At 45.9% G+C, this 14,215-nt stretch overlaps 1 protein-coding gene across 1 annotated transcript in view; it reads left to right on the forward strand.

Moving 5' to 3' along the window:
* kidins220b (kinase D-interacting substrate 220b) overlaps nt 1–14,215 on the forward strand; it is a 241,804-nt gene that overhangs the window by 168,816 nt on the left and 58,773 nt on the right. The window contains 2 exon segments of the mRNA XM_038800309.1: nt 4,553–4,715; nt 10,920–11,098. Of these exon segments, the coding sequence (XP_038656237.1) occupies nt 4,553–4,715; nt 10,920–11,098 (342 nt within the window).

Below are 14,215 nucleotides of genomic sequence, written 5' to 3' on the forward strand. Positions count from 1 at the left end.
AAAGTTGAAACCACCTAATATAAACACCCTTTGTTATTATTTTTAAACCCCTCCGTGAATTGTACATAGATTTGCTTCTCAATTTCCCACTGACTTTCTGGGGGTCTGGCTGTCCTTTTTTTATTCCTAAACTCTACCCTCAAAGCTTCATTTGATGCCACCTTCACGATATTATCTCTCCTTACTGTAGCAACTGACTCCTTAATCTACTCCTGCTCCTAGTTCTTATGTTCTTATGGGGCATAGCCTCAAAATAAGGGGAAGTACATTTAGGACTGAGTTTAGGAGGAACTTCCTCACCCATAGGGTTGTGAATCTATGGAATTCCTTGCCCAGTGAAGCAGTTGAGGCTCCTTCATTAAATGTTTTTAAGGTAAAGATAGATCGTTTTTTGAAGAATAAAAGGATTAAGGGTTATGGTGTTCGGGCCGGAAAGTGGAGCTGAGTCCACAAAAGATCAGCCATGATCTCATTGAATGGAGGAGCAGGCTCGAGGGGCCAGATGGCCTACTCCTAGTTCTTATCTTCTTATTATGTTCTTATTAACGAATAATGCAATACCTCCTCCTCTTTTACCCCCTACTCTCTCGTCTGAAGATTCTATATTCCGGAATGTTGAGCTGCCAATGTTGCCCCTCCCTCAACTATGTGTTTGTGATGTCTATCACAATTCCACATGTCCCATCCTCCCCTTAACTCATCCATTTTACCTATAATATTCCTGGCATTAAAGTAGAGGCCATCCAGCCTTGCTGTACTCCCTTGAAACTTAATACAGTAGTATTCCCTCTTACCTGAGAGGTACCTTTATTGTATTATGCTGTGTCCCAATTCTATTAACAGTCTGTGTTCCCTCCCCCTACCAAATTAGTTTAAACTCCTCCCAAAGTTTGTGGTGCCCGAAGCTTGGTTCAGTCTGCACTCCCTGGGCCTGAGTGAACCAGCACACTCATCAGCCTTCAAAATGGAATACCAATTTGTGGGTGCGACCCAGGGGACTCCTGAACTACCTGCCTATTTCTCTTGGACTGCCTACTGATCACCCATTCCCTTCCTTAAGTCCCTTCAACTGTGGTACGACCACCACTCGAAACGTGCTATCCACGATGCTCTCAGACTTGGGGACGCTCCACAGCGTCCTCAGCCGCCATTCCAGCTCTGAAACCTGAGTTTCTAGGAGCTGCAGCTGGGCACTCTTCTTGCACACATGTTGGTCCCGGGGACTGGAAATGTGCCCGGCCACCCACATAGAGCAGGAAGAGTATCCCACGGCTTTGAGCTCTCCTGCCATGACTAAACCGTTTAAATTTAATCCTTTAGAAAACTTTTATTATTAAAGAATAAATCAACTAAGTCCCTACCCTTGCTAAACAGTGACTTACAATTTAATATAGTTTGAAAAATGCAAACCAGGACCTGTTCATCAATCAGCTGCATCAGTTGGTCCCACGTCACTTTCTGAACTGTGAAGTCACGTCTGAAAACCGCTGTTAATTGCCCCGAAGATCTCAGCTGCAAGGCCATCGCTCTCCTTTGAGGACAGGAAGAAAATGAAAGGACAACCTCACTCCCTCCTCAGAACTACCTCAGTAAAAAACTTCCACTTAAGCACGCAGCCCAAAGTAGCACTCTAGTGCAAACTAAGGTAGCACTGTAAGATGGCCTAGATTTATACTGTCTGAATCTAGCCTCTGAAAACCGGTTTAAGCCAGATAGCTAATTAACTAGTTGCAGCTGCAAGCAGAGCCTGAAGGAACCCTGCTTTAAAGTGGCCCAAAACTCACCACCTTCCAACCCAAACAATAGCTTTTAGTTAATTACCAAATTAAGGAAAGACTAGACGTTCGGCAGAAATTAACCCTTACTTTCCCTCAGTCACAAAACACCCACTTAAGCACTCTACTGTGGCCCAAAGTAGCACTCCAGTGCATAAGAGACGATCATTTCACTTGGTTTTCATCAATGATAAACAGGTAAATTCGAGTGATAGTTAAAGAATGAGATAAGAGAGTCTAAAATATTAAAAAAGAGAATGTATTGAATAAACAAATCAAACTCGGAGGATGGCCCCAGGGGATGATTTGCATCCATGCATTTAAAAATAATCTAGAGAAGATTTCCTACATCGGAACAGTGGTTACACTTCAAAAAGAAACAAGTATTTAGTTGGTTATAAAGTGCTTTGCGATGTCCGAAGAGCTCTACAAGGGTCATGCCACTACCACCAACCCACCCCCAAATTCAAAATACGTTTTCAGGGATAGAAGAGGCATTGCTGTGCAAATGATGTGTTAGTGAAAAGTATAGTGCCAGAGGATAGGTTCCTACATTTAACAGGGAAGACAGGAAATTATAGACCTTAGCATCAGTGTGGAAAAATTTATAGAACAGCTACTAAAGCAGCACGGTAGCATGGTGGTTAGCATAAATGCTTCACAGCTCCAGGGTCCCAGGTCCGATTCCCGGCTGGGTCACTGTCTGTGCGGAGTCTGGGTGTCCTCCCCGTGTTTGCGTGGGTTTCCTCCGGGTGCTCCGGTTTCCTTCCACAGTCCAAAGATGTGCGGGTTAGGTGGATTGGCCATGCTAAATTGCCCGTAGTGTCCTAAAAAGTAAGGTTAAGGGGGGGTTGTTGGGTTACGGGTATAGGGTGGATACGTGGGTTTGAGTAGGGTGATCATTGCTCGGCACAACATTGAGGGCCGAAGGGCCTGTTCTGTGCTGTACTGTTCTATGTTCTATAAAGCAGAGAATAGAAGAACACTTAGAAAAAAAATATGCAATAATGAATAGTCAGCTTGAATTTCCAGAAAAAGTCTTGCTTGACCGGCTATTGAATTTTCTGAGGAGGTGACAGAGTAGATAATGATAAAGTTGTATAGATTTCCAAAAAGCCTTTGATAAGGTGCTTCTCAATAGATTAATAAATAAAGTCAGAGAATAAGACTTTGGAATTAAAAACGCAATTTCTAAATTTCTGGTTAGCGTCAAGTTGTTAGGAGGTGGGTTGGTGGTAGTGACATGATAGTCAGTACTGAGGAGGGCTACTGGGGACATTAATAAACTGGCACAAATAATTGGCATATGAGGTTCCAAGGAATGCCTATGGTGCAGAAGGGGGCTATTCGGCTGGTCAAGTCTGTACTGACACTCTAAATTGCCCCTTAATTGGAAAATAATAATTGGGTACCCTAAGTTTATTTATTTTTTAATGAAATGCAGATGATCCTTGTAGAGCTCTTTGAATTTTGCCTGAGCAGCCCACGGGGGCCTCATTAGTGGCTCCTCATAGATAACTGCGCGTTTCTCCGATACTGCCAGGTGGAATATTTTCTTTGAAGGTCACAGACAGACTTGGATTCAGCCATTTTCAAAGTCTTTGTCCAGTCCCCTCACAATATATTTTAAAAAGGCATTGGAGAAGATGGAGACAAAAATTACAATGGTACCAGGAATATATGGCTATACATGTCAGGAAAGAATGGTCCTAGGCTGGACCTGTTTTTGTTCTTGTTAAACGGCTGAGGCATGACATAAATTAGTTCAGTTAACATCTCCGAATGTCAATCTGTGCAATTGTAAATGATAAATTGGTAAATCTTATTATAAATCTGGACATAGGAACTTGCATAGAAATACTGTAACATAAATGTTGGGGTCAGTTGTTTAGTTGATTAGATGACTAGAGTATGATTCAAAATAACACTAAATGTGTGATTTCAATCCATGCACTGGTTGTGGTAGTTCCTTACTTTGTCCTATGTTTGATGTGGAGTGGTCCCTCAAAAGTTATAGAACCGCTAACCTCTCTCAAATAGAGAGAGAGGCTTAAGGTCATTATTCAAATGGTCCAAAGAGAACATAAATGTGTGACAAACAAAAGCAACTACAGAAATTTAGGTTTTGCAGATAGGCAGTGCAGCAAAATAAGGCATGTTGAAAGATGTACGTTAATGGTGATCTTTCCTACATGATTAGCTCTCATTGCATTGGAAAATAATTATTAAACCCCTCTTAGATTTATATTCAAACATCTTTACAAATGCTTGGCTGGTAGACTAAGAATTTACAGTGGCCATTTACAAGGAGGACTAAACAGGAGTTTGTAGTTACTTGCAGTTGAGTAAATATATTATACCCTTAAAATGTTTTATTTGTTTTTTGCTCCGATGGCTCATTGCTGATCTGCATCACAATGGGCTGTCACCAACGAAATTGTGAATTTAAGTCTTATTTAAGAATTTAAGAATTATTCCCTCGGCAGACATACTTGCCATGGTTTATTTCAATATATGTTTAAAAAATAACTAGGAAGATACAGATGTAACAATGTACAACTTTAACTCTTGGTTCCCATTAAAAAAATTCAGAATAGATTTGTATGAATTTCTGTATTAATGGTTCAGACATTAGCTTCAGGTTTCAAGAATTATCCTGCAGGTTTGTTTAGATTTTAAATTAAAATAGCATCTCATAATTTGTTTCAGTCTTGGAAGTAATTCTGATCACAGGAAGAAAGCCTTTCAAAGACTGAGTTAATAAAATTTCATTGCAGGACGTTTACTAAGGGCTAACCAGATTTGTTTCAACTGGGATCGGCTTGCTTCTTGGATAAACCTCACAGAACAGTGGCCATACAGGACCTCTTGGCTTATTTTATACCTGGAAGAGACTGACAATGTTCCAGATCATCTCACCCTGAAAAACATCTATGAAAGGTGAGTAACTATGTGCTTCAGGGTTAATTTAAATTAATTTCCCCATTTCAAACATGCTGAACTTAATTTACATTTTTTTAATGTGCTGTTGTTAAATAAATCTTTTTAAGCTTTATTTAGTTCATCTCCAAGCTATTTTGTCTTTTTATTCAACAAAGCAAGTATGAAAGTAATCCGCCAATTTTTCCCTTTGTTGCATTTCTTCTTTCTAACTGGGGTGAGAGAGCAGGAATTGGTCAACTGAAATTTGGTAGAAACTTTGGTGAATTTTCATTCCTTTACAGTTGTGAGGCAGTGTTTGTGCAGCCAAAGTGCCTGGAATTTGAAATAATGTCATTTCAATTATTAGTTTATTCCCTCAGTTGGTCTTTGTGTTCTTATTTCATTTCATAATTTTAAAAATCCATGCCCCCCTCCTTGCATTGTAGAACCATTTCTTCACTCAAGTCATACCAATTAGTGCCATTGCATTCTCACATTTACTTCCTGAATGTGGTTGTTTTCTGGTTTCATAAAAAGGGAATTGAAGTCATGCTCTATCTGCTCACTGACACTTTAATTTAAACTATAATTTTAAAAGTTGTTGTTGATCAGAATAGAACACTGACACATTACACCAGACTCGGATTAAACTTAATGCTCTAGAGATTAGAAACTGAGGAAGTAATCGGCTGCACTTGACATTGAGGTTATTCTGCTTTCAGTAGATGGGACAGTGATGTCTAACGGCAGGTGCCGTTGTAAACATGTACAGTACAATGCAGTTCTGGATAGTGATGTATTCTGTTACTATGTTTAAAGGCATTTGCTTATATGCTTTTAGATTTTTGTCTACAAAAAGTATGGCAATTTGCCAATTGGAGATGCTTTCTGAACAAATGTGGGATTTTTTTTTGAAGAGATTGTCATTTTTAATGAACTCCATTAATTGATAAGTCGCCGAAGTGGAGAAGTCCAGGTGGACGTGGGAATGGTTTGGTAGAGGAGTTTTCAAGAATGAATGGAGGGGAGGGAGGTTGGAATGTGTGCGTCTGTGTGTGTGTGTATTGAGGATGGGTGTAGGTGGGAGAAGAGGGATTTCACTGAGCCTTCTGTCACCATCAAAAATTGAGAGTTTGGCTGAAACCTACATGAGCGCATAAAATATTTTTACAAAGTTGTTTTAAAACACAGATATTAACATGTATATGATGTATATATGTCGATCGATAATGCATGAATTTCAGTAATAATACCTAATGTTATTGCTGTTTTTTTGCTCGCTTCTAGGGTCACAATAAGAGTTTTTTAATACATATTTTCACGAATGTGTGCATGCTAGCAAGGCCAGCTTTTGTTACCCATCCCTAATTGTCCTCAAGAAGGTGATGGAGAGTTAAAATGGAATCTCATCGGAAAACAAGTTTGCGAAGCACTGCTATAGTCCTTTGTTTTGTTTCACATGTGCATAATTTACCATGGTCATGTCTTGTTGGCATAAACCTCATCATGTAGTATATGACTAACTGCAATTAGTGCTGAAATGTTGATGTCACTTGGGTGATTATGTACAAATGCATTGGTTCACAGTCTTGACAATAAAAGGAACATTAATGTTTCAACCCACATGAAGTCTAATAAGTCCACACATTAGAAGTGGCCTAGAATGATTTGCATTTCATTACAGATGGGGCACAGGTGGCACAGTGGTGAGCATTGCTGCCTCACAGCGCCAGGGACATGGGTTCAATTCTGGCTTGGGTGATGTGTAGTGTTTTCACTTTCTCGTGTGTCTGCGTGGGTTTCCTCCGGGTACTCCGGTTTCTTCCCACAGTCCAAAGATATGTAAGTTAGGTGAATTGCCCCTTCGGGCCAAAGATATGTAGGTTAGGTGGAGTTACGGGGATAAGGCGAGGGAATGGGCCTTGGGGTGCTCTTTCAGAGGGCCGGTGAAGACCCGATGGACTGAGTGGCCTCCTTCTGCACTGTAGGAATTCTGTGGTTCTGTGATAAAAGTGCTATAATTATATGATTCCTTAACAGAAGAAAATTCAGGCTTTTTATGTCCTTGGCCACTAATATCAGACTTTTTTTTGTCTTCGGTCACTCACCGACGTTTAATATAAAACAAAAACTCGATCGATAAATTTGATATTTCTCCCTCCAGCATTTTTGGTCTGCCAATATTCGTATGATCATTGAATAATCAGAAAAACACTGTTATTTCTGATTTACTTAAATATGTGATGCATTCTATATTCAGTTCCTTGGATAAGGCATGGTGTATATGAATTGAATGGAGAGCAGTTTTGAAAAGCATTTAATTTGTGGAAAAAATATTAATAAACAGGTGGTCTTGCGAGAAATTGAAGTGTTAAATTGTGATTTGGCAGCAAAATTGTTGCAAAGTTTCACTTTTGCCTTTTAGAATGTTTTTTGGTGAACTGCAAGAGGATTTTGGCCAGAGGTCTTTTTTGCTGTCTTGCACAATATTTAAAATCAACTTTTCCTTTCTATAGACCAGTAACACTTGAGTTATATATAAAATGCCAAAACAGTGCAGAACTCGCATCCCTCAAGCACTGAAAGCATTTGTTGGTTGCATAATGTGCTCACCATTGAGATGCAGCTTGGGGGCAGGGGTTGCAGCTGACAGTTATTTTAGACCTCTTCATGTAACATGTCAGCTGAGAATGAAATTCAAATTCTTTAAAGCAACCCCTATCAGCTGTTTAATTACCAATTATTTTCAGAACTAAATGTTTCCTTTGTGTACTGAAGAAATGCATAGATATGGTTTCTTAAAAAACTACTTTCAATAATTTGTTTATTGGCAGTGACCAGTGAATCAAAAATGAAATTTATATTTGTTAGACCAATCGTGAGAGAAAAAAGGTATTTAGGTTATAAAGTAAATATTTTGTTTTCTTTCTTGATTCTTTCGTGGGCATTGGTAGCTAGGCCAGCATTATTTTTAAAAATATATTTAGAGTACCCAATTCATTTTTTCCAATTAAGGGGCAATTTAGCGTAGCCAATTCACCTAACCTGCACATCTTTCTGGGTTGTGGGGGCGCAACCCACACAAACATGGGGAATGTGCAAACTCCCTACGGACAGTGACCTAGAGCCGGGACCGAACCTGGGACGTCGGCGCCGTGAGGCTGCAGTGCTAACCACTGTATCACTGTGCTGCCCTGAGGCCAGCATTTGTTGCCCAACCATAATTGCCCTTGAATTAAGTGGCTTGCTAAGCCATTGCAGAGGGCAGTTACAACATAAGAAATATGAACAGGAGGAGGTCATTTCACCCCTTGAGCCTGCTCTGGCATTCTTTTGGGACTTGTTGGAGGAAACCGGAGCACCCGGAGGAAACCCACGCAGACACGGGGAGAATATGCTGACTTCGCACAGACAGTGACCCAAGCCGGGAATCGAATCTAAGACCCTGGTGCTGTGCTGTGAAGTAACAGTGTTAACCACTGTGCTACCGTGCCGCCATAAGGGGGCCAACAAGGATTTGAAGAGGTGGGATGCCCTGCAGCTGTCTCTGGCGGGGAGGATGCAAACCTTCCTAAGGCTTTTTTCTGGAGGGTGGATGAATTGATTTTGGAATTTGTGTGGCAAGGTGCCTAGGATTCGTATTATTATTAGTGGACAGCAAATGTGTAGAAGGTAAGATGACGGTGGGGAGCGGGGTGGTCAGAATGGGTACAGGTGGAGGAGGCTTCATGTGTGGCTCTGGTGATGGCCCCGCTCCCATTTTCTCCGGGTAGGTACACTAGTAGTCCAGTCGTTGTGTCATCTCTCAATAATTGGAATCATTTGAGGTTGATATAGGACAGATGTCGTTATTGGCTCCAATATCTGGGAACCACGGGTTTATACTATGAGGGATGGATGGAATGTACAGGAGTTGCTGAGGGTAATGGATAGAGCAGGTTAGTGACCATTTTGTAGAGAGGAGGCTTGAAGGGCTAGAGGGATTGCAGGAGAAGTTTAAATTGCCAAGAGTGAATTTAGATATTTTCAGGTCCTGGATTTTGTACGTAAGGAGCTGCCCTCATTCCCTCAGTTGCCAACGCACACGCTGTTAGATAGTTAACTCTGGATGAGTTGGGAGAGGGGCGGATTGGGGATATTTATGATGCATTGCGGAGACTGAGAAGGCACCAGTGGAGGGGATAAATTGGAAATGGAAGGAGGAATTGCGCATTGAGCTTGGGTGGGGTGGGGAGAAGCCTGGAGTGAAATAATGCACAAATCAATTCAACCTCATTCTGTGCTAGGATGAGTCACATACAGTTCATGGTGGTGCATGGAGCCCGTAGGACACAGGCCCATAGGAGTGGATTTTTCCTGGAGGTGGAAGTTGTAGGCGAGAGATGTAGGAGGGGACCGGTGAACCACACTCATGTTCTAAGGATGTACAACGTTTGGGTGTTTCTGAGCAGTGGTTTTCGAGACCCTGTCAGAGATAGTTGGAGGATGTCGGCAATCTCTCTGGTGGCGATTGTTGGGGTATCGGATTTGCTGAAGCTGCTGAAGGGGAAGGGGGTCGATGTCCTGGTCGTCACCTCGTTGATTGCTTTGCGGCGAATCTTACTCAGTTGGAAGTCGGTAGTGGTGCCGGGGGTCTCGGCATGTTTGGGGGATTTTTAAGACCGGAGGTTAAGTTCGCTTTTCGGGAATCGGAAGAGGGGGTTTCTGTGCACTGGAGGCTTTTTCTGCCCTTGAAGATCTATTTGTTGCCAGCGTGTATGGGGGAGGGGGGGTCGTTTAGGGGAGAAAGGGGAAAAATTGACAACCTGTATGAATCATGTTTGTATTGGACTGCTGTATGTATATTACTGATTGTGTTTGGAATAAAATAAATATATTTTTAAAAAGAAATAAGGGCCAACATTCCATTAGACTTCCTAATTACCTGCTGCATCTGTGCTAGCTTTCTGTGTTTCGTGCAACAAGTACCCCAAGTCCCTTTGTGTTGCAGCTTTTCTCTATTTGAATAATTTCCGTTCTTTTGTTCTCCCTTCCAAAATGAACAACTTCACATTTTCTTTTTTTTTATTGTCACAAGTAGGCTTACATTAACACTGCAATGAAGTTACTGTGAAAAGCCCCGAATCGCCACATACCGGCACCTGTTTGGGTACCCAGAGGGACCAAATTATACTCCGATTCGCCAATTGTCTGCCCACTGACTTAACCTATCAATATCTCTTTGCAAACTGTTTGTATCCATCTCACAACTTGCCTTTCCACCTATTTTTGTGTTGCCTGCAAGTTTGGCTACAGCACGTTCGCTTCCTTCCTCCAAGTCATTGTGAGATATTGCAAACAGTTGTAGTCCCAGCACTGATCCCTGTGGAACCCCAATGGTTACAGGTCGCCAACCTGAAAAAGAACCCCTTAATGCCACTCGCTGTTTCATACCCATGAGTTCTCTATCCATGCCAATATACCACCTTCAACAGCATGGGCTCTTTTCCTTTGTCTTAACTTTTTTGAGGTACCTTGTCGAATGTCTTCTGGAATTCCAAATGCAACACACCCAATATCCAGCCACACTGCTGTTGGTATGGTATCACATGTCGCCCAGATTTCCTTCCGTAAAGGGCGGTTGTCATGGTTACTATTATTAAGACTAGCTTTATGTTCCAAATTTATTGATTGATTGAACTTAAATTCCACCAATATTGGCCTGGGCCTCTGGGTTACTTGTCCCATGACACGGTGCCACTGTCGGCCTGTCTTCTCCTCACAGTTTGAGATTTTGAATTTCTAAGAAAGAATCTGCTGAAAATCTAACCTATTCTACTATCTGAAGACTGATTACTTACTTAATTGACACAATGTTGAAGACTTTAGACCAATTTCTTCACTTAAGGGAAAATATTAGTACCATTGCATTATTCACTTCCTGATTGTGGTTTTCTGGTTTCAAAAAAGGAAATTAATATGTTTAGAACTTGTTCTAGACAGGAAGTGTATATTACAATACTACTGTAATTTCATGTGAAATTATATTGGTAATAAAAAGTTGAAAAACATTGTATTTTTCAAATCTGTATTGGAGTTTGTTTTTATATGCCCCATTGCAGATTTTTGAGATGCTACAAATCGCTTACATGGAAAGTGTTTCTTTCGCAACATGCTGACATGACAGACAGTTCTAGAAATCCAATTTAAATTTATAGTAGTATTTTCTGTTATTACCTTCAGAATTTCCAAAAACATACCAACTACCAAAGATGTCGAGCCGCTTCTAGAAATTGACAGCGATATTCGTAGCTTTGAAGTTTTCCTATCTTCAAGAATGCCAATTCTTTCTGCACGGGATGTAAAAATATTTCTACCATGCACAGTGAATTTGGATCCTAAATTGCGTGAGATTATTGCAGGTGAGAACTTTTTACACGACAATTGGAGTGGTTGCGTAGGCCAGAGTGGTCATCCAGATCCACCTATTTGTAAGACCAATGGCCTTAGTTACATTTTGAGAGATGAAGAGCAACTAGGGATGTAATCAGTCATCAACAGCCTTCCATTTTAAAGTTGATAAGTTGATCCTAATATTTATTGATAATGGGGCCATTGCTGGCTTTGTCTACAGATGGTTACAAAAGACAGGCTTCCCCTCAATGATGATTTGCTTTTTGTGAAATAGTTTTAATGATCATTACGATATGCTTCTTAACCAATCCCTCCCTCCTTTCCCAGGTGTGCCTACCCCTCCCCACCCTCCACCCCTGGCTCTGCCTATCCCTCCCCACCCTCCACCCCTGGCTCTGCCTATCCCTCCCCACCCACCACCCCTGGCTCTGCCTATCCCTCCCCACCCTCCACCCCTGGCTCTGCCTATCCCTCCCCACCCTCCACCCCTGGCTCTGCCTATCCCTCCACCCCTGGCTCTGCCTATCCCTCTCCACCCCTGGCTCTGCCTATCCCTCCCCACCCTCCACCCCTGGCTCTGCCTAGCCCTCCCCACCCTCCAACCCTGGCTCTGCCTATCCCTCCCCTCCCCCCCCCCCCCCCACACCCTCAGTCACTCCGCCTATCCGTCCCCGCCTCCCTCACCCCAGCTGTGCCTTTTCTCCCTCGTCCTTGCTGCTGCCTCTCCCCCTCGCGGCTGCCCCCCGCCACCTCGCGGCTTCCCTCCCCGCCCCCTCGCGGCTTCCCTCCCCGCCCCCTCGCGGCTTCCCTCCCCGCCCCCTCGCGGTTTCCCTCCCCCACCCCCGCGGCTGCCCTCCCCACCCCCTCGCGGCTTCCCTCCCCGCCCCCCTCGCGGCTTCCCTCCCCGCCCCCTCGCGGCTTCCATCCCCCCCCCCCCCCGCGGCTGCTCTCCCCGCCCCCTCGCGGCTGCCCTCCCCGCCCCCTCGCGGCTGCCCTCCCCGCCCCCTCGCGGCTGCCCTCCCCGCCCCCCTCGCGGCTGCCCTCCCCGCCCCCCCCCGGCTGCCCTCCCCGCCCCCTCGCGGCTGCCCTCCCCGCCCCCTCGCGGCTGCCCCCCCAGCCCCCTCGCGGCTGCCCCCTCGCGGCTGCCCCGCCCCCTCGCGGGTGCCCCCCCGCCCCCTCGCGGGTGCCCCCCCGCCCCCTTGCAGGTGCCCGCCCCGCCCCCTCGCAGGTGCCCCCACCGCCCCCTTGCGGCTGCCCCCCGCCCCCCCCTAGCGGCTGCCCCCCCCGCCCCCCCTAGCGGCTGCCCCCTAGCGGCTGCCCCCCGCCCCCCCTAGCGGCTGCCCCCCCGCCCCCCTAGCGGCTGCCCCCGCACCCCTAGCGGCTGCCCCCCGCCCCCCTAGCGGCTGCCCCCCGCCCCCCCTAGCGGCTTCCCCCCCCCCGCCCCCCCTAGCGGCTTCCCCCCCGCCCCCCCTAGCGGCTGCCCCCCGCCCCCCCCTAGCGGCTGCCCCCCGCCCCCCCCCCAGCGGCTGCCCCCCGCCCCCCCCTAGCGGCTGTCCCCCCCAGCGGCTGCCCCCCGCCCCCTTCCTCATCGCCCCCCCGCCCCCTTCCTCTTCTTCCCTGCTCCCTCGTCCCCCGCCCCCCTCCCTCGTCCCCCGCCCCCCTCCCTTGTCCCCCGCCCCCTCCCTCGTCCCCGCCCCCCTCCCTCGTCCCCCGCCCCCCTCCCTCGTCCCCCGCCCCCTTCCCTCGTCCCCCGCCCCCCTCCCTCGTCCCCCGCCCCCTCCCTCGTCCCCCGCCCCCCTCCCTCGTCCCCCGCCCCCCTCCCTCGTCCCCCTCCCTCGTCCCCCTCCTCCCCTCCCTCGTTCCCCTCCTCCCCTCCCTCGTTCCCCTCCTCCCCTCCCTCGTTCCCCTCCTCCCCTCCCTCGTTCCCCTCCTCCCCTCCCTCGTTCCCCTCCTCCCCTCCCTCGTTCCCCGCCTCCCCTCCCTCGTTCCCCGCCTCCCCTCCCTCGTTCCCTGCCCCTCTCCCTCCCTCGACCCCACTCCGTTGCATCCTCCCTCACTCATCCCTCCCACCTGCTCTCCCTCCTGTCTTTCACCTTCCCTCCATAGGTGTAAGTATGTATACTTGTTCCTGTGGGCTTGAGCAGTTATGCATCTGGAATGATACACACATTGTGGCCTCAGCTACACTTTTCTAACTCCCTCAGATAAACCCATGACTCCAGTACGTTGAAGTCTCATAGTCTGCATGTTTTCATATTGTGTCTTTCTTTATTCCATTTCTTAATACAAATAAGGCAGTAATAGAAATTATTGAACTGCTGGTTTGAAATCCTATGCACTGTTCACATAATTGAGGCTGTTAATATACTTTTGAAATTCCAACAAATGGCTTTTACTCCTGTAATCAATTATCAAACCAAATACTATATATATAAGTATGTAAAAAACACAATCATGTTGCAATCTCCTTTTGGTTGTTTTTCTTGAATTCTTGCCACAAATTATGTACTTTCACTGAATTCCTTGTAACCAATGAGAATGCACTGTAAATTCTATGATTTTCCGGATGCATATCCCATATAAGGATGTTTTACATTCTACACAATCGGTGCGATTTACCAGTCCCGTCCCACCAGAATCAGGACGAAACGCAGCCAGAAAACGCTGCGAGGCGCCTCTACCCGTATTCCCAAAAGTCGTTACGCCCCATCGAGATCTAACTCTAATATCTCGAGAGACATCGCAATCTGGATCCCATCTACAATGGATGGGATCCAGACTTGCCTAGCTAAGTGAGCTTAAATGTTCACTTAACAATGCCTACGCCAGAGCTAACTATCTCCTGGGATCTATCGGCCTCACCGAAGAGAACCAAGCCAGACGCTGTTTAGCATTGTCTCCACAAATGGGGACCAGGTAAAATGGCACTTTGGTGCCGGGGGGGGAGAGGCTCCCCAAGCAATTGGAGGACTCCGGGTGGTTGGCCTCTTGGTAGGGTCGCAACCTGGCACTGCTGATGTCACTTAGACACCCTGCGCTGCCACCTGAGACCTGATGCTGTCAATGTCCTCAGGTGGCAGAGTCCATACCCGGCTGGCAGTACCCGGGGACATTTTGCCCGTGCT

This window comes from Scyliorhinus canicula, chromosome 6 (genome assembly GCF_902713615.1).
Source record: "Scyliorhinus canicula chromosome 6, sScyCan1.1, whole genome shotgun sequence".
Lineage (NCBI taxonomy): Eukaryota > Metazoa > Chordata > Chondrichthyes > Carcharhiniformes > Scyliorhinidae > Scyliorhinus > Scyliorhinus canicula.